This window comes from Phragmites australis, chromosome 12 (genome assembly GCF_958298935.1).
Source record: "Phragmites australis chromosome 12, lpPhrAust1.1, whole genome shotgun sequence".
NCBI lineage: Eukaryota > Viridiplantae > Streptophyta > Magnoliopsida > Poales > Poaceae > Phragmites > Phragmites australis.
Window position 1 is genome coordinate 23,917,211 of NC_084932.1, and position 24,613 is coordinate 23,941,823.

The 24,613-nt window shown below is 47.4% G+C and overlaps 2 protein-coding genes across 2 annotated transcripts; one reads left to right on the forward strand and one right to left on the reverse strand.

Annotated features, from left to right (window-relative positions):
- Positions 1 to 1,590: 1,590 nt before the first annotated feature.
- On the forward strand, positions 1,591 to 15,023 carry LOC133886424 (germin-like protein 11-1). Its single transcript, XM_062326134.1, is given in 3 exon segments — positions 1,591 to 1,771; positions 14,268 to 14,511; positions 14,513 to 15,023. Coding segments are annotated over 3 exon segments (936 nt in total).
- A 2,487-nt stretch (positions 15,024 to 17,510) lies between these two features.
- LOC133886770 (respiratory burst oxidase homolog protein B-like) lies at positions 17,511 to 23,380 on the reverse strand. The gene is made up of 7 exons (XM_062326594.1): positions 22,539 to 23,380; positions 22,288 to 22,444; positions 22,144 to 22,192; positions 20,759 to 21,903; positions 20,445 to 20,627; positions 19,088 to 19,596; positions 17,511 to 18,171 (listed from the first exon to the last, which is right to left on the reverse strand). Exons 1-7 carry the CDS (start codon positions 23,146 to 23,148, stop codon positions 18,062 to 18,064), a joined length of 2,763 nt encoding a protein of 920 aa, XP_062182578.1. The 5' UTR covers positions 23,149 to 23,380; the 3' UTR covers positions 17,511 to 18,061.
- Between the last annotated feature and the right edge of the window lie 1,233 nt (positions 23,381 to 24,613).

Genomic DNA, 24,613 nt, shown 5'->3' on the forward strand with positions numbered 1-24,613 from the left:
AGGCATCCCTCCGAAAACTGCGTAGCCTCCAACTGCTTGATCCTTCGGGTGATGAGCATATCCTTCTCCTGCTGAAGTGCACACCTCGCTTCCTTCTCATCGGCCACCAGCGTCTCTAGCTCGGCACACCTAAGGTCTACCGCCTCTTTGTCGGCGATCAGTGTGCTGATGGAGGTAGAGAGGCTAGCTACCAGGGAGAGATGGTCAGAGGAAGGAGCAGGAGCGAAGGTAAATGCTATAGATGACTCTGTTTATACAAAGGCCACAACAAGTGATCCCGGTGTAGGGATTACGGTTGTCCCGAGGCCTGGAGTATCCTGCTAGGGTGAAAGAGGAGGAGTGGCGTCCAGAGTTGTTGTAGGGGTTGAGGACCTACAACGACAAGCGAATTGTGGATTCAAGGAAAGAATTTGAAATGTCTGCATCTAAACAGAGAGCTTATGACATGGATAGAGTGGTGAGCACAACATGCATCCTCGCAAAGCTGCTGAGAATAGGTGGAGGGGAGGTCAGTGTCCCACGGGAGCATTTGGATGCTTCTTTGGAAGTCGGATCTACCGCAGACCTCTTCCCCCTTGCCCGGAGGCTTGACAAATGTCAGCCTGGGCACCCCCGACTAGTTTGGTGTGAGACTAATTGCTCTTCTGTTGATTGGCACTGCTCGTAAACCCTCTACCTGTGGTCTATGGTTGACTCCGAGTAGCCTGATCATCGCCGCAACCAGATGGGTCTGTATTGCGACCAAGTTGGTTATCAACGGGGCGAGCACAAGGTGAGGCAGTGGTGATTGGGCGTTGGGATGGGTGTCTCAGCAAGCCTCTCTCCCTGAGATGGCCTCGGGGACCTCTAGGACCTCGTTGATTATCGGGCGCAGGACATCGACTTCAGGAAGACTCTGCACCGGCACAAACCATGAAACCCTAACCTAGAAGAAGGCTTGGGTGCGGGAATTTTGGAATTGCCAAACTCACCCTCCCAAGGCATGGTCTTTCCGATGAAGGAAGATCGCACAACGGAGGGGCACCGGTCGGAAGACCGTCTTTTCTTGGGGCAGCCGACATTAGGTTTCGGACCCGTGAGTCGATGACCTCCTCAGTAAGATCTGGATAAAATGGGAGATGTGAGAGGTCACACACCTAACAAAAAAGACCAGGGAAACGGCTGATGCGTTACCTAAGGAGCTCTCCCAATTGACGCCGTCAGGCTCGGCATACTGAAATGCTAGATGTGCTTGCTTCTGTAAGGGGGCATTACCGACGCTTGATGAAGTCATGTACGATGTTCGGCCCCATTAGCCTATCCTCTCAGAGCCGGTGTTGTCGTGGGGCTGCTCCCCCAGTTGTTGATGACCTGTGTCGATGCGCTCGGCATGCTGAGGTTGTCCAAGGAGTTGTCTGCCGTGAGGTAGAACTACTCCTCCCTTTAGCTCGATCATAACAACTTGAGGCCCACTTCTATGTAGGATTCCGTTGGGCCGTCACGGAGATGGAACCCAGAGCTTCCGGTGGCCAGCCTGGTCACCAACCTATATGTGTAGAAGAACTGAAAGAGGTCTAGGCACGGTTCGACCCCGACAAAGTTGTCACACAGATGAGCAAAAATGCTCAGCATGAGAATGGAATTGAGGTTGAGATGAAGGTGGTAGATGTTGTAGAAGGAGATGATGGTGGTGAAGAACTTGGAGAAAGACGGTACGAGGCTGACCAAGAAGAAAGAGACGAACATCACGATCTCCCCTTGGTGGGGAGCGGTCATGCTCTCCCTGAAGTTGGTACCCAAAGGACAGGCGACGAGTGAGAAGGTTGGTGTCGCACATTTGCTTCAGCCTTATCGCATCACACTTGGATTTGGGGAAGGCAAGCTTGCTGCCGGTGCGTGCCATCGTACGACGGAGATAGATGCTTCGGTGGTAAGATTGGAGGTAGATATGAGGGGCTCTGGGCACAGAAGCTTGGAGGATAAGGGAGATGATAGAAAGGTTCGAGAGGAACCTCTATGCTCCAATTTAAAGGATCACCGTGGTATCTCAACCGCCTTGGGGTCTAGTCATTTTGAATTTTGAGAGGCCACGCTTGGGGACTCAAAATTCCCTTAGGTCCGGCGCCATTTCGTCCCCTCCCCCACGTCTCTCTCTCTCCCCCCTCCCTAGATGTTTAACCTCCCATCGAGATGCAGTTTCCTGAGTTGACCACTAAAGCGGGTCACGTCGATGACCACTCCCCAAGGTTAACATGCGCTCACCTAGGGCCCAAGTGGTGCGACCAGACCTGACCACAACCACAAGACGCATAGGGACAATGGGCCTCTATGGTGAACCACTTAGTCTACCACATCTGCAGTGGAGTTTAGGGGCTACGATTAGTATAATAGGTAAGGGGTGCCACACCGGACGAGCCCCATGCTGTCAAATGTTAGTCGACAGTTGATATCCTTAAGACCACAACTTCACTCCACAACCAGGATGGGGCTCAGTTGACTAGCCCCTGGTCCAAGGAGAAGACCTTGCGACCAGTCCCTGCTGGTCACAGGGTAGATATTCACCTAACCAGTCAAACTACATTAAATGTCATCCACTCAAGTTCCTTCCCTAGGCACCTCCTTTCAGCAAGCATGGTTATGGACATGCGTAAAGTTAGAGTGACCCGTCATGTAGTATTTAATGCTATACAATGACCTCACAGGCAAGCGTGACAGCACTCGATGAACGTGACAAGGCCTATAGGGCAACCCGAGGCAGGTTGGGTGTGTAAGCCCTCCTTAATGATGAGCTAGGAATAGTTGGCTTTGTCAAAAGTAGATCTGCTATAGAGTTTATCACGTTCCATTTGTATGTACTGTTTTCCCCCTGTTATATAAAGGGGAGGATCTGACTTGTAAAGAGAGACATTCTGAAACAAGTTCGTCCAATCCATAGGAAAATTCACATGACATAGGGCTATTATCCCATAGAAGACCTAAACATGGATAAATTCCCACGCTCTTGTGTGCATACAATCCCATCACAAAGAAACATCAATCAATGTGCACGTCGTCTGGTACATCCCGGATTCATTGTCAGGAATCATCCCGACAAAACTGCAGCTAGGCTATATTCTATGAAACCAAAAATGTTACTAGATTTGTTATCAGTGAACATAAGATTAATCAATTCTTTCTAGTAGTTAACACGTATATCACTGCAATTTTATTCTGAAGGTGCTATGAAGACTCACCTTGTACACTCCCAAAGAACGAAGTCCTCACCTCTTCAGCTATACTAGCCTCCGATTAGGCTCTTACATCGCAGAGGCCCATGAATTATGATGCCAAGTTCGACTCCGAGTAGCATCTGCCCTCCGGAAGTATGTTCAGCACGCTCCTCGGCCATCAAGAATTCCAGATTCCTAAACCAATTCGAAGAACAGTAGTAGTTTGATACAAGTGAGCAAACTTCAGAAATATGAATATGAGGAAAAAATGTACTATTTTATTTTGAATAATTCAGTTTTAGTTTTAGCCTTACATTGCAGCATCGAGAAACCATACACAGCAAGGCATTTTATCTCAGTTTCTTCCTACGTTTTTTTAGGAAAAGTTTCTTCCTAGGTACATTATCTCACGAAGAGCATGGCCGATTCGGTCGCTTACATTGTGTCCACTTGTACTGAAACAGATGCTGAAAAAAGTGAAACATTTTATCAAATATTCACTCACAATTATACTTAAGATGAATACTAATTTATCCCCCGCCCCCCAAAAAAAGATCTATACTAATTTCATCAAGCCCACCATTCATAACAAATAGTTAGCTATCAGCGGAAGCAACAAATTGATTTACCGAGACAATGTACATGATCACAGACGACATTGGAGGCACGATATTTGTTAGTGAGGGTCAGCTGAAGCCTACATCCTTAGGACATGACTACAAATGCTCCTCCCCATCTAGCAACACCGGCCGCTTCCGGGGTCCCAGCAGAACCAGTGTCGACCCCTGTGAACCTATTGCTATATCATCATAGTTATAACAACAGTCCTCCTCTCATATTTACGAGGAAGAATAGTTACAGGAATCTTACTATGATTCCGCCTGGAGTCCCTACTCTAACTCCACCATGTACCACTAATACAATTTCAAGTACTATACGTAACTAACTCCATATAATTATTCGACACATATCCAAAAAACTCCACCTTGAAGTTGTCATGTGCGAACCTCCATATACATCGGACTTGAGTTGTCGTCTTTGCTGCTCAATGAGAGCTATTCGATGAGTTTCACTCAGGTTCATAGTATTTTAGAGACACTGATATCTCTGCAACTTTAGTTTTCATGAGTCCACCTGCAACTGAGCACATTTTTCTTCTACCGACATAGTCTCTTTGAGTGAAATCCGGTTCCTCTTTAGCTTTGATACATGTTTGACTCCCCGAAGCACATAACTTAATTATAGATCTTGATTTTAACGGTACCTACTACAACATTATAGCAGCCCGCATCATAACATAAGTAGATAAAATCAGAATCACCATACTTCATGAAAAGAACTGCTTCATGTTGAGCGTCACATGAAAAAGCCAACCGAATCTAATATCCATGCTCCTAATTGACTGTATTCTTGATACTGAAAACTTCAATGTTGCTTTCCGATTACACATAGAAATTACCATAGTAGCATTTCTCCTCCACTTTTCTATTAGATTACAATTATCTGACGTCTTACACTGTAGCCTACAGCAGTTCCAGACCAACTAGATTACTCCACTTGTAAGTAAAGATCTCCATAATCTCTATTTCCATCTAACTCAACTCTTGATACATCGTCACACTTCAGAAAACCCACGTGCACAACTTGAATCTGCATCCTAAACTCGCACCACATGTTTCCACACCAAAGAGAACAATCACCACTATCCCTCATGCTCATATGTCGTTGTTGTCGATATCTTCATCTCTACTATCTGTAGTATGATTGGCATGTTACTGTCAGCCTATCCGCCTTGCATCATGGTATGTTCACTCTCTAAGTGAATTATCCGTCAGCCAGCCTTGGTCTGACTACCATGTGGCTACAAACTATCTGGCCACCATCATCAAACTCTTATCAGTCGCCATGTGCAACATGACCAAACACTGTTGACAACATCGGCTCATCATCGAGCACTTCAACACTAGCTTGAGGTTTGGCCAGCCGATCGACTACCTCTCCACCTTCGTCGGTTGAAAAATTCATCAACATCTCCGTGACCTCATATCATGCTCCATCGCATGCACACCTTGTCTATGAAGCTTCCTATCGCACTTCAATACTTACGCATCTCATGCACAAGCCAACATGACACACCTTATTACTTGTACGCTAATACATTCAGCGTCTGACCAAAATTTCGGCCTCGTCATTATGGTGAATTGCCTATCAGTTTCCTTTGCCAAACCCGCATATGATCATCAAAACCCCTTGCGCGAACTCGTAGGCTCACGCCCTCACCTGCTACCATTCGCCTTTTATCTACCGCACAACCCATGTCATGGCGCCCTTCTGTCACCACCAGCTATCTCTGTCGATGGTCTCTGTTCACCAACCAACAATCCCCTTAATAATGGCATAGTACGAGTCCTCCCGCACATCAATCGGGTGCACGCTCCAGCCCACATGGACCTCGGCTCCCACAGTCGCTTAGGGCTGCCTCCACCGGCCTAACCACCCGTGTGGGCTACTTCAGCCCACCAGCCACGCCACAGCCTCCCCGGACTCCTGAGTGCCCCAGTCGGTCCAGCCACGCATGGGCTTCGGTCTCTCACTGAAAGGACAATGATGTCGCCTAGAGGGGGGGTGAATAGGCGTTTTTACAAAAATTCAACCCTTTCTACCGTTGGCCTAAACTTGCAGCGAAATATAAACTAACGAGTTTTTCACAAGAGAAAAACCTAAATATGCTAGGCTCAACTAGTGCACAATCACCCTAAATAAGTGTGAAAATTACAATACTAAGGTGACAAAAATTACTCAATTCTAGCAAGAGATATGCAATAAAACTTAAATTGAAAAAGGCTGAAAGTATCTGGACTTCACCGGAGTCTCCGGCCTTTCCAGGTACCGGAGTATCCGATCTACATCGGAGTCTCCGGCCACAGCACAGCTGACCTCCGAAAAAAGGCGATAACTTTTGATTCCGGAGTCCGATTTCGACAATTTTGGACTCTATGGAAAGCTTATTCAGAGGGCTACACATCCCAACTGAATTCATGACCTAAAACACATAGGATCAAATTAGGAACACTCCAAAACCCATTTTGGACACTTCCACACTTTCCGCTCCGGACTCTTAACAACAAACTCTCACTTTGGGTTTGGTTGGGAACTCTTGAGCACTGAGACGCGACAATTAGCTCACGTTGCATCCCTCTTAATAGTGCGGCATACCTATACTCAAATTCAAAGATAAAACTCGTTTGAACCACTTTGAGCATTTGAAAACTTTCAAGTACCGCTTCTTTTTCTTTCAAACCTTGAGGGTTGCCAACTTCCATATATTCTTCACTCCATCTCTTTTTTGATTCTTCATATGATTGATGTGAATCATCCATAGCTTTCCATAGCCTCGCACGGTCCATCGGCGCAAAGCCTTCACTCGCTCTTCACCACCGCCTTGGTCCTTCGGCGCCAAGCCATTTGCTTGCCCTTCACCACGGTTGGTCCATCGCAGCCGAGTCTTGCTTGCCCTTCACCGTCTTGCCATAGAAAACCACTTTGTATTCGACATCTTCAAGGAATTCACCTTTTTATATATGGAGTCCACTCTTGTTCTTCACTCTTGGCATATATGATTTCAAATCAACTCATGCCTTCTTATGGATCCTAACCCCAACTCACTCTTAAGCACAAAACACATGGGTTAGTCCATAAAACCTAAATGACAACATTTATACCTTAAGTTACTTGATCTCCATAAGTAACTTATTAGCCTTCATGCATATTGTCAATCTTCATATAGAACCTAACCCCACTCATTCTTAAACACATAACACACGGGTTAGTCCATAAAACTCTATTAATAAGTCATACCTTTAGTTACTTGATCTCCACAAGTAACTTAGCATTAAAGCTTATTGCTAATCTTATTGAGCTTCTTCTTCTTCTTATGAGCATCACTAAAAGCTCATTTAGTTAGATGCATATTTCTCCTCCATGCATCACATCCGAGCATCACCTAGAGCTCATTCATCTTGATGTACTTTCAATCTTCCCATTCACCTAGAGTTCATACATATTTCTCATCCATGCATCACCTATGGAAAAACCTACTAACAAACTCAACACCATTGTTAGTCCATAGGTATTGTCATTAATTACCAAAACCACACATAGGGGCTAGATGCACTTTCACTCACTCAATGCGTGGCCCACCTAGCCTTACCCACCGAACCACACTTGGTCTGCTCGGCTCTCCACACACACGCTATGCACTGTTTCAGCTTGACTTTATACGTCCATAGCTTGATCCAGAAGCACATCCTAGGCCGGTTGATACAGGCAGAACTATTTGTCAGTATCACAAAATTATCTTCATATGAGTAACTAATCACAATCTCAACTCTTTCATTTACTCATACAGCCTCAGATTCAATCAATCAAATAGAAAATCAGATCAACATGTCTAGACAAATATAAACCAATCAAATACTTTTTTTTCAACAAATATATCTCTGCTTAGCCTATTTCTTTTCAACCTGCATATACGATATATACGAGTAAGACTCATACAAACAACCAATTACACCCTAAACATCAACCAACTTGCATGCAAGTAAGTCCAAAAACATTTTTTTTATTCCAAGCAACAATGCATGTGGGCCCCTTGTTAACCCAGCATGCATTCAATTTCCCCTTGTTAACCCAGCATACATGCAGGTCAGGGGCCTCCACGTCCAACATTTGGCACCATCTGCTTCCATACCCATGCGTGAAGCAGTCCCCAATGACCAACTGCGTCCACAAACCAGCCGCCACTATTACAGAATATGTTTTCATCGTCGTTTTCAAACTAGCTTTCACCATCGGTTTTGGAATCGATAATACACGACGAGCAATGAAAGTCACACTCGAATCATTGCCAGTTGTACAACCGATAGTGAAAGTGGTTTTGGGAGGAAAAAAAGGAAACAAACCGGTTTGAAATTGAGCCAGCTTGGCTGCCGCTGCCGCCACAGTGGCAATTTCAAGCCTTGGTGCCCCTGTTATGCGACCTTCGTAGTTGGCACACCGACTCGAAAAAGAAAAATCAAAACCTTAAACATATGAACTCATTTCCCCCTTCTTTTCACATCAAACACAAAATTCATGCATTACCTGTACATATATAGAGGGCAACAAGCAAACATGAAAAAGACACAATTTCTCTAAAAAATCCTGAGAGCACTTCGACGAGCAGATGCGGGAGCGCTAGCCACTGCGATCGTGGGATCCAGGAGTGGCCACCATGGGTTGAGGTCCAGTAGATGCACCTTATCGACGGCGGGCAGATGCGGGAGCGCCAGCCATCACATTTGTGGGTACCTGCAGCCAATCCAATAGGAGATGGATCAAGAAATTCTAGTTTTAGATAGAGAGAGAGATAGGAGCGGGGCTCACACCTCAGCCTCGCTATGGTCCCAGCCACGATCATGGCAGGTGGCTCCATCTTCCTCCTAGGCGCGATTAGAGAAAGACCAGTGGGGCTGACTTACTGGGGTCCTCAGGCAGGAGGTGGTGGTGTGGGCTCGAGCTCAGCAAGGAAGAATTGCTCGAGTTGGGGGTAGCAACTCGAGGAGGAGGAGGACAGTGGCGAAATCAAGTTTCAGAGAGAGAAGATAAGGCTCCACTCAACCACAGAGAGTGAGAGGATGAGATAAGGTTGGACATCAAAAATATTTGGCGAGCGAACATGCGAACCCGAGCCAATAGGATGGAAATGCTGTATCTGGCACGAGTATCACCACTAATTTGATTAAAAATCAGCATCGATAGTATAACTATCGGCTCATAGCTAGAGCTAGCGGTGATACTTGACTATCACTGTCGGTTCTTATAAATAACCGACAGTGATACCTTTTTTCTTACAAACCATCAGTAATACATTTATCACTGTCAGTTCGGCTCAAACCGACAATGATAAATTAGTAAATATGATCATTTCTGTAGTAGTGCGCTCACGCACATGCATCAGTCTTCGTGATGCATCCGTGAGTCGGAGCCAAAGACCAAACAGGACTCCCCCAACATAGTGTAGGTGCCGAAGGAAAAAAAGAAACAATTCCGGTCAAACAAACCACCGAAGCTAAAAAGAATTTGTTTTCTATTTTTTTCCCTATATTCTTTAGTCTTGTGCTTATTCCTTTGCCTCATTTAAGGATGTCAATGGGTAGAGACCCACTGAGTTGCACCACCCCTTACTTGTACCCATTGGCAGTGGTATAATACTTGTACCCATACACTGGTACAATATTTACCCATATCCGTGCATGTAATGGGTACCCAACAGGTTACCCGTGCCCGGTAACTCACCCTTAGCCGTCATGAGAAGCTATGGAGGAGGTGGTGGTTGAGAGGGGCAGTGGCAGTGGAGGAGAAGGCAGCAGCGGCGACCTGGAAGGTTGACGGAGGAGCAACGAGCTAGAGGGGTGGCGGTTGTGAGGAGCCAAGGAGGATAATGCGATGGTGGTGGAAGTCGGGAGGGACAGTGACAGTAGTGGCCGGTAGGGGCTTTAGAGGAGAAGGCGGCGGTGACCGGGAGGGGCCACAGAGGTGAAAGCGATGGTCGGGAGGGGCGGTGGTTGCCGAGAGGCGTGGCCTCAACAATAGTGGTTAGGAAGGGCGGTGACACTATGCCCGCTGGGGGCGCCAGCGATGGCACATCAACAACCAAGGGGGGCGGTGATGCACATGCGCGAGATTGGGTTTGGGATTAGGGTTAGGGAGGGTGGTCAGATGATAATATGTTTACATGGTGTGGACAAAGTGGGCTAGATGGACCATATCTATTAGTGGCTTGGTAGGTTGATGACCTATGGGTACATGGGTACAGGTAGTAGAAGAATAGATCCGTACCCGTACCCGTACTCATGTAATAGAAGAATAATATAAATTACGAATTATCAAAAAAATTACAAATCCAATTTCACACGACGATGATCCATATTTTAGAAGTGCTTGATTACATCATCAACACTAACCCTTAAAATATATCTCGCTCTATAAATACCACACAACCATTATTTAATAGTTGATCACCCATACAATTTCTCAACTTACATGTTAAAATTGTGCAAATGAGGAACTGCTCAGTGATATCATCTCCAAACATAGCTCTATCTAACTGTCTGTCTACCAAATGGTTATGTGAGAATACCAAAAGTGGCTCAACTCAAAGTATGATAATATATTATCAAAATCAATATAACCAAACTACAAACCCAGACTAACCCCTAAATGGCAAATTCCATATTCCATAGCTCAAGAGACTCATGCAGGAGAACCAGCCCAACCAATTGATGCCAAACCCCAAATAATACAATAGTAGATAAATGCCAATTCGATAATTGAGCAAATAGAGAGCTTGTCAGCCTGAACACACACAACCCAGCAGAGAGGTTTGAATCCAATATCTAATTGAAACATCACACGCACCATATATAGAGACATGATCAAAGCCAAAACTGCGCTCCTAGCAGATATGACCAGTGGGGCTCTCAGCAAAAAATGGATGCCACATTTCCGTCATTCTGACAAGCTGTAACATGAATCCACGAGAAGCAACGCAGCCATCATGAGCCTTGGAAGTTCAGAACCGAAACTTAGCAAGCAATTATTTAATTTGCCTATTTGAGCTGATCAATCGATGAAGCCATATATACCCAGACACGGGGCAGGGCTTTTGGTGTCTGCGGCTGTGCAGCAGTCGACAGTACGGCACTAGGCCCGTGCTTATGGGGGTGGAGCGGGCCAGCAACCCGACAGCTGGCGGAGGCGTGGAGCAGCTGAGCAGGAGCATGGTTCACACACTCAACACTCACGCGGTGAGCCAGTGACACAGCCTCACGAGAGGAGCCAAGGAGCAGAACGGGAGGCAGAGGCATGGAGCAGTCAAGGGTGAGAGTGGCTCAATGGCCAGCAGTGACGTGCTGGAACTTGAAGGTGCCACAACAGTTGGGGCCTAGGGCAATGGAGTCAGGTGTCGGGGCGTTAGGATTCGAGTCGTGGGGATCAAACATATTAGGCTGGATCTGGAAGCAGGGTACTTGATTTTTTAGGTGTGCACCAGCTCACCTGGTTACCCCTAGGTTCGCCCCTGATAATGATGCCACCGCCAGCACTCATGTGGACAAGCCACAACCATACACACACCACTTGTGCATGTCGGCCGCCGTAATGCTCCACCTTGCATTGTGTTTGTCTCGCACCGTCCGTGTGTTGCACGACATCTTGTAGATGCATAATCATTACGCCTCCATATGATTTCCATGTACCACCTCTAGATCCAATCCAACCATGGCTCTAGAATCACTTGTTAGGAAATTAGCCACAAGCGGAAGGAACATATTGATCTACCGAAATGATGCATACAATCACAGATGACACCAGAGGCACGATGTTTGTTAACGAAGTTGAGCCGAAGTCTACATCCTCAGGGTATGACTACAGACGCTCCTCCACATCTAGCAACACCAATTGCTTTCGGAGTCTCGACAGAACCACTATTGACTCCTGCGAACATGTCGCTATGTCGTCATAGTTACAGCAACAACTCTCTTGTCATACTTATGAGGAGACATGGTTACAAGAGTCCTACTATAATTCCACCTAGAGTTCTACTCTAACTCCACTATGTACCATTAATACAACTTCAAATCATATGCGTAACTACCTCCGTACAATTATTCGACACCTATCCAATGTTCATCCAGGAAGAGTATCTTCTTGAACATCTCAACAAAATGCCTAGAGACCGAGCTGCACATGGTCGGCAACCACTGAAGGACTTGGGTGGTGCCACAGCCCCTTGCCTCACCTTATCTCCTCTCTCCTAGCTCCTTTTCCTCTCATTTTCCTCACTGGCTGCAAGTAGCAGTAGGTCCCCCTCTGCTCCTCTCCACATTTTCCCCATGGAGTAGCAGCTCTACCGATGCAAATCCATGGCCATTAGGCTGCCTCTGAGCCCTCCCAACCGAACCGGAGCTCGGTGAAGCTCCTTCGAGGTCTACTCCACCGAATCTCGTCTCCGATTCGCCAAATCCCCACCAAAATCGAGCTCGAGCGCAGGCCTTTCTTCCCCAACGCCGATGATGTGCTCTGTCGACCTCATCCACGGATCTGTCATCCCCAACTCTGGCTGACGGCGATGTTCTCTGCATTCTTATTGTCCGGTGAGCCATCCCTCATCTTCGCATATCCAGACCACCCTTAGGCAATGTTGAAGCTCTTGCATGAATAATCCTTGGCTACTAGTAACTGCAAAACACTGTCGCCATGAGCTCGATCGAAAGATCCTACCAAACTCATCGCCGCCAACTTTTTGGTATTCGAAGCTGACTTTCTGCTCTGCGACTGGACTCGCCATGAGATGTTGCAGCTGCTGGTGTCACTCTTGAGATGCCATTCGTGTCATTCACCGCCGGCCGCCGAGAGAGAGTGAGAGAAGGATGCTAAGCTGAGAGAGAGCATCACTATTGGATCCTAACCGGACAGCAGAGCCATGGTGCTACAGTAACTTGATGCCCTTGGAGGTGGCCGATTCTTGGCCCTTTAATATATATTATAGATTCTTCTTCCCTTGCTACTCCTGAAGAGTTAACAGTTCACCTACTAATCGAAATGCCAACGGGGATGCTAAGCTGGCTTTGGCACCATCTAAAAGTACCAATTTGGTTTCCCTGGATACAAACGAGCAAGCCAAACTTAACCCACAAGGTTACTTTCGGTGTACATCTTAGCTTCTATTATATTCACCATACAATATCATCTGAAGAAAAGGAGCTCAAAGACAGAAATAAGAAGGTAGCTGACTGAGCATCTGTTAAACGCCCCAGAAAACCATGGCATGAAACAGATAATATAGCTTACTGTAGTCATGAACCAACGTGGAAATTTGAGTATTTCAATAGCCTCTGACTGTAGCTGCTCGATACTCCGTGGTTGTCATCACAATGTAGTGAAGAGTAACTACAGGGAGATACTATCCGGTCACTTTCTCTTCCTAGTTTTCTACGTTGGTTAGGTTTGGCTCATTCAAGCAAAAGAGTTGTTCGGTAATATGATCGTAAAAGCTAACACCATTTGGGGGTAGTTTCGAAGGCAGCAGCAGACTGTTGTAGTTGATCATCCAGCCGCTTGTCGTGTTGATCTTCATCACCTTTGATTGTATTGAGCTTGGGTAGTAAAAGCACTTGGGTAGTTCTGCTGTTCTTTATGGCATCTTGAAGAAAAATATATGTTTATACGTGTATTTTATTGGAACGTCAAACGGGAACTCACAGAGCAATAGAGTTGTTCAGTAATATGGTCGTAAAAGTTGACGTGCTTATTCAATTGATGTCTACTCAAGTGCTTTCCTTCTCGAAGTATCTCCTCCAGCGAACAAAGTAATAACCGGTGTAGATGGGTAGTGCCCTATCCCGGAGTCCTCAAGGACGTGATCGAGTACAAGTTGTCCATGCGACCTAATGCACGATCAATCAAATAAAATACGTGTTGGTTCGTAGCTGACCGGAAGGAGGCACTTTGTAAGTAGATCAACAAGTTCCTGAAAGCAAGCTTCATCCGAGAAATACAGTATCCAGAGTGACTGGCTCCTGAAAGCAAGCTTCATCCGAGAAATACAGTATCTGAGAAATACAGTATCCAGAAGTCAGCATGAGGAGAGATGGGGTGGAGCTGTGTTGGATTTCGCAGGGAGGGGCTTTTCTAAAAAATTAGCCCCACTAGCTAATAAGAATACAATTCTGTTTGATACAATTTGTCAGCAGTTTCTATTTCTTATAAGTCATACTGTCTTTTAAAAAACTGATAAGCTGGTTTTTGATAAAATAAACTAAAATCTGATAAGTTAGCTGGAAGCGACTTTTCTAAAACTGATAAGCCAAATTGGTTTCCCTCCCTAATTGTATTGAACTCGATATATGCACGATGAGAGAAAACCATATATTCTTTTGGATCATAATTCGATTCAGAACTGTGTAAGCAGTTGTGTATACTCCTCTTTGACCACAATCCAAAGCAAATCAAGCAGTGAACTCCAAGAATCTTACGCAGGATGCAGAAGCTTTGGTCACACTCCTCTCTCATCACATTATTTAATCCGGGTTCTGCTCCTTCATCCTTGTGTCCAAAATTTCCAAGAGATAAAGCTGTTCACTGCCTTGTGTTCTTACATTCTCCTCCTTGGCATCTATGCTCCGAAAAGCCTTTCAGATAGCCCTCCTCTGCAGGATGTGTGCTCCATGGCTCCCCAGAGTGAAAGGAAGCTGTCCATGAATGGTTTCCTCTGCAAGCACCCACACCATAGCAGCCTCTGATTTCAAGACAATGCTGCTTAACCATGCCGGAGACCTGGACAACATGGTCCGGTCATCGGCGAACATCGTCACCGCCACCGAGTTCCCTGGCCTCAACACCCTTGGCCTGTCGATGGCGCGGACCGACATTGCTCCCAGCGGGGCAGTGCTCCCCCACTCTCACCCGAGAGCGTCACAGATGATGTTCGTTCATGGCGGCAGTGTGGTGGCTGGCTTCTTTGACACCAAGGGCAGGCTGTTCCAGAAGACTCTTGGTGAGGGGGATGTGTTCATCTTCCACCGCGGGTTGGTTCACTACATCATCAACTATGGTTTCGGCCTCGCGACGACGTTTTCGGTACTCAACAGTCAGAACCCAGGCGTGGTTGGCATCACCCATGCGATGTTCGCGCCAGATTCAGATGTAGCTGAGGGTCTAATGGCCAGAATGTTGAGTTTCAGAGAGATGGGAATCAGTGAAAACAGTACTGCTGATTTGCCATGGACTTTCTGATTATGTGTTAGTGCTACAATTTGAATGAAAACTGACCAAATTGGTCAATCCGAATGAAAATGGACCAAAATTGGCCAATTTGAATTATTAACATATGCTTTGTGATGCACTTGATTAATTTCTGTAACAGTAAAAAATGTGGCCCTTAATCTGAACTACTAGCAGGGCACAACACAAATTAAGACCAGAGACTTCTATTTGTTTACTCACAGCTGGCTAAGCCTCCTATGCCTTATCTCTGCAGGATTATGATGTTGTTGCAATCTCGGTTCTCTCTTTTTTTTTTTGTTGCACAATCCTGTTTCGCTTTGCAATCTTATGTCAATGGTGATGCGAAAATTGCGTCACTCGACAGTCAGCCATCCTCTTTGCTTCAGCATCACTAAGTTTGGCATTGCCTGGACTGCAGCCTTCCTTTGCCTCTTGCTTTACTCAGTGGATCACTGCACGTTTTGTTGTTTAGCAATCTCCTACTGGAAGGTGAGAGCTCTTTCTTTTTTCCTGCTTTCTCTTTCACGTTGAAAGCTTCCCTACCTGATTAAGGTAGACTACTAGCACGAGGCCAATGTATCGTATTCACACCCTGCTTTGCAAGATGCTTTTGTAACTGAACTTATTAATGATTGATATCCACCATGCTAAACTGCTACCCAAGACTTATCGGATAACTTGTTAGTTGATGAATTTTTAGTCCCTCATGTTCTTGTCGGATGTTCCTTTCTGTCGGCCTATTACAGTAGTGCAAGTGTGCTGTTAAGAATGGCCCCTCGTAAAAAACTTGTGGAGTCATGCGTTTGCGTTTCGTTTTAGCTGACGCGGTTGCGCTATCCTTTTTGGCTCTGGATTTTTTCATCATTGACGTCTTGGGATGCAAATCTTGGAAGATTTTGAAATCTTCAGCGACGTGTTTCCTCTTTGATAGCGGTGATTCATGAAAATGGCTTTTCTGGTTCTTACAAGGAAACAATTAAGGAATACTGACGATAAGACTAGCAATATTAACTAATCTTTAAGTTGATTCTGTGATCTGATCTGACATGATCAAGAGTTTGTCAATAGAAGACCAGAGAATTCAAGAGCTTACCGTGGTGGGTGAAAATTTCAGAGCCAAAGAATGGTATGACAAAAAAAAATGTTTGAAATTGTGTATGTATACAAACCAAATAGTGTTATTGTTGATTCGCTTTAAGGTTCGGCTGCACGTTTTTCTCGATGAAATATTCTATAAGTCAAGACTGTTGTATTCAGAAACTAGCATTCTCCAAGATGATCCTAGGGAAATCTATCAGTTTGTATGTAATTTCAATGCAACTGATGAGAAAATCAGGCCTTACTCTTAGTCCTTTTCATGGGTACTATTATTTGTACAGGCTAGAACCATGATTCATTTATGGAAGTGATCACAAGAAACAATTGATCACGCAAGTAGTTGCCGCAAAGTCAACCTGCAAACTTGCAGGCTAAGATGGCCATAGATAATTCCTAGATTTTTCTCTATTTGATTTTTAAGACTGATGCGCACTTATTAAGAAGAGAAAATTTCAATTACCTCCTACAAGAAAATTGAAGTTGCAAATATACCCATACCAATAATATATTTGCATTTATTGCCACACAAGTCTAACTCTGTTGTAAAATCTACCTTCCAGGTTGTCACTTGAGGATGATTGGGAAGGGTTTCAACTACGTGATATTACATCCGAGCCTTAGCTCGACTGGCAGTGATGGAGGGAGCAAGGAGCTCCCCTCCTGAGCCACTCGCGTTCGAGCCACGGAGGCTACGCGGGATGCACGCTCCATCAAAGGCTCTAAAGAAGCCTCCGGGAAGGGGGCCCGGCGTTTAAAAAAAAACTACGTGATACTGCCTACTAAACTTCTTGTTTGGTCTGATTCGTGATGGAAACTGCCATGACACATTTGATTCAATAGACTTTAGTGCATTGTTAGGTCCATCCACATCCCCACATTTTCATATGGCACTCAAGGTCACATCGTGGCAAATATATTAATATTTCATCAAGTTAGAACCTGAGAGGGGATTTTGCAATGGATTGGATTTGTAGTGGTAAACACCACTATTTTACTTGTAGGGAGACAATTGTAACTTCAAGTGGGGTATTTGCAATTTGTTGAAAAATATGGGATCATCAAATAAGCCTTGAGATTGACGTAAAATTTCAAATTTCGAATTACCTTTTAGTGTAACAATTGCAGTGTCATTTGCACAAAATATCTAGGCACGTTGAAAGACTGAGGTAAGTACACGTACCACCGTGTACGAGTGTTTTTCATTTCCTCTGAACCCAGTTACAAATCTTTCTAGAAAAATGGAAATTTTAAACATTGAAATTTATATGTACTGAAATCTGTATTTACTGCCTTATGGTAGAATTTGATAACGAGACTTGGAAATTCTGAGACCTGCTATCAGAACCTCAGAACCGTAACAGATTCAAATAGAAAAACCGCAGAGAGAAACTGGAACCATAGGAAAACGAACACCTCATTCTGTTACTGAACAATGCGTATCCCTTACAGCCTTGCACAAGCATTATCTTGTCATATGCTGTACTCTGATTCTGACTTCGCGCTACACAAAAATACAAATGGAATAAAGTACTAAAGGCGCATAAATAAAGATCACATACCAACAAAAGGTGCAATTTCTTTCCTGCACTGGCGCAACTTTCTTGATCTTGATCTTGCCAGACATTGTGATACTTTTCAACTAATTAGGGCATCAAACTCTCTATCATGCAACTTGATCAAACTGTCTAGTCAAAGCGAGAGCATCAAACTCTCTATCATGCAACTTGATCAAACTGTCTAGTCAAAGAGACACAAAGCGTATCCGAGCTAAGATCTGTACAAGGGTATTGGATTATTCGTCTTCTAGGGTAAAAACTGATGAAATTTTGGTCACAATCAAGCAATACCTACTTTGATCTACTCCCTCTACATGCATATGAATGCTACACATTTAGAATACGGTATGTACTAAGACTCGTCATGCGAAAACTTTCTTGAGACTACACAAATTAGAAATTCTCCTTGTGGAATTCGAACTTGGTGGTTGTTTTTCTAGAGAAATCCTGCGCGAGTTCACGCAGCTCCTTTGTCAGCACCGGGGCACCGCAGTAGAACACTCCTGGAACATCGATCCAAGAAACAGATGTCAGTGTTCATTCAGAAAAGAAAAGGAAAAAGGACTACTGCGTGCAGAAGCTAGGATGCTGATTGACCCTGTTGTTCTTATCCCTAATCGGGTAAAGATAGAGCTGATAAGAGCATGCCTGATTTGACAAAGTTAGGCAAGAGAGCACCTCTTGGAAATATGTCCTAGAATCTGTTGTTTATCTGTATTTTCCAGACTGACTCTATACATGTTCACCATTTGAATGTTCTTTTGTGGTTGTAATTATCAGCATGTAACAATGATTGGCTGGCCCCCAATCTATATATACTACGATTGATTGCATTGAAAAATCCTTTTTTTAATCAGAATTGAAGAAAGTTATCTAGCCATGTGTCTAGTCTCTACTGCAGGCTTAATGGTTGTGTCTATCAGCAAGTGACAGTGATCGGTTGGTCCCAAATCTATCAAGGTGATCTTGTTCAACCTCAGCTACACGGCTAACTAGTTCAGTTTGAACACATGCACCTCGAACTCTGGCACTGATCATGCATGTCCTTGTTCGCTGACTCCGCGAAGAAAGATGGGCCAGCCACATTGCACTTTCATCTAAGTCTAGCTAACATCAAGTTTGGTAGAGTGCTTCTTTCTCCGGTGAGTGACAGAAGCGTGGCGGCAAGGGCGGACTCAGCCTAAAAATTGAGCAGGGTATACTAGTGACTGAGCTTTGCAACTTCACGAAAAAAAGGGCCATCTCCACTGAAAATTCACTGAAAACGAAAAATTGAGCGGGAGCATGTGCGCGGCGGCATAGGCCACCTTACTGGCCGACTTTTCATGGACGGTCTCCAAGATACTACTCTCACGACCTTTCTGCTACGTCAGCAATGGCGCTTGAAACGGAGGGGAGTGGTATAGTATTGAGACTTACCGACGCGCTGGTCGCGGTGGTTGAGCGTGATGCGCTTGTAGACGTTGCGCCAGTTGGGGCGCGCGAAGTGGGTCTTGACGCGGGTGCCGGAGACGACGTCGACGCCGTGCTTGGCGTGGTTGAGCGACTGGAGCATGGCGATGAGGGCGGACCGGGCGTCGCCCTCCTCGTACACGCTGGTGCAGTAGTTGTGGAGCTCGATGACGCCCTTCTTGTCCGTCTCCGCCACCTCGTCCATCACGCCGCGGAACCACTCGAAGGACCCTTGCTCCCGAGTCACCCAGTAGAAGTAGGCGCGCCGGGTCCGGAACGACGACGCCACGGAGCTGGAGTTGTCGTCGCCGGACTCGAGGTCGCCGTCGAGCTGCTTCATGTTGTTGATGATGTCCTTGATGATGGAGATCATGGGCGTGGCGCCGATGCCGAGGCCGACGAGGAGCACGACGTCGTACTGCTTGTAGTCCTGCGCCGGCGCGCCGTACGGGCCGTCGATCAGCACCTTCGGGAAGCTGAAAAAAAAAATCCCAACACAAACAGCCATTTAGTATTTTTTTTTTTTTTTGCGTGCAAGGAGCAACACAGTGTTTACTGAGTTAATCAACCGATGCAGATTAATCGAAATGGTTAAATTAAAATTACAAATTTGCAGAACGCGCGTTTCTCTACCCGCGACTCGAAGCAATCACAATCGAACGGTTGCCATTGTTTGTCGGTAAGCCGGAAGCCAACCGAATAGCTAGGGCCACCGGCAGCATCACCGCCGGCCACCGTTCGTTCACCTCATCATTTGCACCGGCTGAATAATACTACTCAATGGCAGATCGAGATACTGCAGGAGTCAACTCCTGCTACCCTGCACATCTCAACTGAAGAACCTCCAGCTAGGACCCAAACGGTTTGCCATGTGAAACGATCAAACGGGTCTGTCTATGCATGCTTACTTGACATTGCTGACCGTGTGAGTATCTGAACCTGAATGACACTGACGCAAGGAATGATCTCATGCCGTGTAGTCTGTTGTGGCAGTCAGTACGAGCTCCCTATTTTTCTTCATCCCTTGCAGGGGAAAGAGAAAAAAAAGGATGGTTTGCAAGCCGGAGGTCAGAGAAGGTGGCTACCGGCTCAACCCGTGCTGGTTGACATGTGTGAAAGCAGCTGAAGCTAGTGAGTAGTGACACCGGCACTGCCACCTACCCCCTGAGCTGCGGACCTGGTCAGGTCCAACCACGCCTTACCCGACCCCATCTACCCACCCACCAACCGGCGGCAACGGCGACGCCGCGCGTGCGTGTGTCACGGTTTGTCGAATGATTTTCCAGACTACCTTTTCTTCTCTGTCTGAGATCGAAACTCTCACCTCGGGTTCGTCATGGCGCCGTCGCGGTCGTACTCCGCCCGGAGCAGCCCGCTCTTCCCTTCCGTCGGCGGCCGGCACACCTTGGAGAAGACGTTCTTGAGCTCGCGGGTCCAGTCGCCGAGCGTCCTGATGTGGACGCTCACGTAGTTGTCCTGCGGCGCCGACGTGATGGAGAACGGGTGCCTGCAGGCCCAATTCGTCGTTAGCTATTAGCGATCGCAACAAGTCAAGTAGTTGTGCTTTATATATGCTAGGAGTACTTGTCATGCTAATTATTAAATAGGTCTAGTTGATCGAGGGCGTGCCGTGCGTACCACTGGAATGGCGAGACGGCGGCGCAGTTGACGAAGATGTACTGGCCGCTCTTGTACCGGAACCCCTGCGGCTTGGAGAAGTGCAGCGACAGCACGTTGCCCGGGTACACGGCCACCTTGAGGATCTTCACCGGCCGGACGCTGGACCGGAGCGCCCGCGTCAGCCGCTCGCAGGCGTACAGCACCATGGGCACCGCCAGGTACATCCACGTCGACCTCTTGTACCACTTGTGGGTGAGGTACAGGAAGTGCCCGTGCACGATGAGCAGCGCGTACACGACCACGAAGAAGTGGTGGGAGTACCAGAACGCGTTGAACCCCGTCAGCCGCTTGAGCGGGCCGGGGAGCCGGAGCCTGCCGCGCCGGAACCACGGCGTGGCGAGCGTGAAGGCGATGGCCATGAGCACCAGCATCACGAGCCCTGTCCACCCCTCTGTGCCCTTGACGAACCACCAGTAGTTGTTGGGCCTCGGCGTGCCGAAGTACTGCGCCAGCGGCGCGTACTGGGCGTCCGTGGCGTGGAGCAGCCGCGGGAAGTCGCAGGTCAGGTGAGAGATGATGTGCAGGCCGGCCCCGACGGCGATGCCCACGGCGATCACCTTGTGGAAGTTGAGGTTGTCGTCGAACGGCACCACGCGGGCCACGACGGTGCGGTTGCGGATCCAGGTGATGGTGTTCCGGCACACCGGGAGCAGGATGAGCGCCATGTTGAACTTTAGCGTCTCGGCGCCGCCCTTGGCAACGCAGACGCAGTACCCCATGACGTCGAACACAGCGCGGCGCCGGTACTGCACAAACTTCCACGCGAACAGCCCCGCGCAGATGGAGAACCACAGGAGCATCACCCACACGCGCCGCCAGTTGTCCTCGAGGAAATACTGCGCGCGGCGGTACCACCGCCGGAGCGGGTTGGGCTCCGCCGTGGGCCGGAGGTTCTGGCTCAGCATCTGGCTCAGGTTGCGGCTGTTGGTGGTGCCGATGCGCACCGACTGGCTCGGCGCCTGCAGCAGCAGCATCTCCAGGTTGTACAGCTCGATGTACCCCAGGTTGGCCGGGTCCAGCTCCTCCATGATCAGCCGCGCGTACTCCTCCGCCTGGTCCTGGACCTTGGACAGCTTGTTCGCCGACGCGCTCAGCGTGATGATCTGCTCCATCACAAAGATCCAATCTTTTTGTCAAATTTCGATCGAGTCATTCATGACGTACGTATCACAGAAATGCATGGCTTGAACTTTGACGCATCGATCAAAGTCTCCAGAACGTGCTGTTCGAGCTAGTGCAATGGCAGAGCATAGTGCTGTTCCAGAGGAGGATTCAAGAACACTGCATCGCTGTTCTTGGTGCGACGGCTAAACAAACAGAAGAAAGGGTGACGGGGAAAATACCTCTTTGACCTCCTCCTCGGTGATCCTCCCGTCCGCGTCCTTGTCCACCCTGTTGGTTAACGGAAGGAGATGGTTAATTAAGGCGTCATTAGTTGATTAACTACTCCACGTGGGGTAATTAAGAGAGGCTTTAATGTTAGTTACATGTCGAAGAAGGTCTGGAGGCGGCTGTCGAAGCTGGTGTCGGAGAGTTGGTCCCAGAACTCGAGCAGCTCCGCCTTGCTGATGCTGTCGCCGGGGATGTTGCGCCGCCGCGCCAGCGCGTCGAACAGCTCGCCGGCGAACTCCGACTCCCGTATCCCTGTTGCGAATCCATGTCATTAGTTGATCAGCTAATTAACAGCCCGAGAATCAATCAGGAAACTAGCTGAATTCTGGGAGGGATGGATTGTTACCGATGCACTGGCCGAACTTGGAGCGGTGGAGGAGGCCGTTCTGGGAGAGGTCGTCGAAGCGCTTCTCGACGGCGGGCCACCCGGAGCCGCCATCGGCCCTGCTGATGAACTTGAGCCCCTTGAGCGCGTGCGCGGCGCCGGACTTGGACCGGTCGATGCGCGGGCCGGCGCCACGGCGATTGACAGAGGCAAGCCGGCGGAGCTCCTGCGACACCTGCTTGATCCGGGACGAGGCGTTCCGGATGACGGAGTGGCCGAAGGAGGAGGACCGATTCTCCAGCGTGCGCGCCAGCAGCGTCACGTCCGAGTCGTCGCCGCCCGCGGCGGGCTTGACGCTGTGCACCGCCACCGAGTCGTCGCGCACGTCGAGGGTGATCTCCACGTAGTCATCGTCATCGTTGTTGGCGGCGGAGGGGGTGCCGCGCGGAGGGGGAGCGGAGAGCGGCGCGGACACGGACTCCGCAAACCGCGCGCTCTTCCGCGCCCCGGACTTCTTGCTCAGGGGCCCGCTGTGCGGGATCACCCGCTCCCTCTCGTGCCCCTGCGCCGCGGACGACAACTCCACGATGTCCCCGCCGCCGCCGCCGCCGCCGCCCGCCCTGTTATGCATGGCTGCTTCACGGCGCCGGCTCTTGTCCAAGAAAGACGACAGCCTCGGCTACCAAGAAACGCTCGTACGGAGGATTTGGCACGGCGGCTTCGTACGTCTCTCGAGTCAGGGGAGGAGGAGGGCGGTGAGGGATGACGCGTCTGGGGGATGAAGGGGAGGGGAGGGCGGTGTTTATATATAGCGCGCCTTGGGAGGGAGCGTACTGCTACTAGTCGCCGTCGCCGCTGTGCGGTGCGGTGGGGTTGTTGTGGAGTGGTGCAGCGCGGTGAGGTGGGGGGGGGGGGGGAATGGGAAAAAATATCCGCGGTCAAGAGGCGGCTGACGCGGAAACGCTGCTACAGTGCTACTTCCTGTCCCTGTCCTCGCCTCGTGCCGATTTGGACCTCCTCGTTTTTTCCAATTCGTTTTTTTCCCGCTCCTCCTGTTCAGCACCACGCACACGCACGGCTCGCATTTCCTCCAGCGCTGTGTGTCGTGTCGCGTGCGGCCGCTAGCTTGGGTTGCTCAGCTTTGCTCTAACTGACATGTGGCTCTACCGAGCCGTGCATCCTCAGCTCACACGGATTCTGGCGAATTTTTCTCTGCCTTTATTTGCAATTAGCTGGTTACAGTACGTGCGACCTAAATTACTTCTTTGAATTTTAGGGGTTTTTTTAACGTACGATTGAAAAATCTCAGGAATAGGAATAATATGGAAATATGATAGAATGCAGGTGCAAAACATATGATTGAAAAACAGAGAAATTCTGTAGGAATGATGTTTGGAACGCAGGAATGGTAGAGCACATGAATATAGAGAGTAAATAGTAATCTCTTTGTTTAGACTAAAGCTATGCACTAATATTACTATTTATATGCCACTGACAAGTGGGACCACTAAATTGATGCCCCCACGGCTGCCTCGGTCTTCCGTTGATAGAAAACAAAAGGTTCAAGTGCATGTTTCGTTTCCTTTTGAATTTCTATGTTTTCGGAGGAATGCTACAGGAAACCAAAGGAAGCGGATGTCATTTTCTGTATTCCAAAAGCATGTACACTAAAAATTTATATCGGAATGAGATTTTAATGTTTTTCCTTTAAAAATCCTTTGATCCAAAAGGCCCTTAGGATGTTTTTGGCATAATTATCATGCTAAAAATAAAGCACTGGCGTTTAATTGAGGGCCCCTGCTAGCGCCCGAACATCCCTCGCAATATCAAAAAATAACGTTTGCGACATCTGATATCAAAGTTTGTAACATCGAAAAAATATACTAAAATAACTCATTGTATATATCCGATTCCGAGAGAAAAATTACCACCGCAATATTCCGTTATGTTGCACACAATATTTTCGGGCAAACCTATGTGATGTAGAATTGGATGCAACATATGAAAATAACTATGATAATAAATTTTTATAACATCTAAAATATTAAATTTGAATATATAAAACATTAGAGATGCGAAAAAATAGAAATTAACTC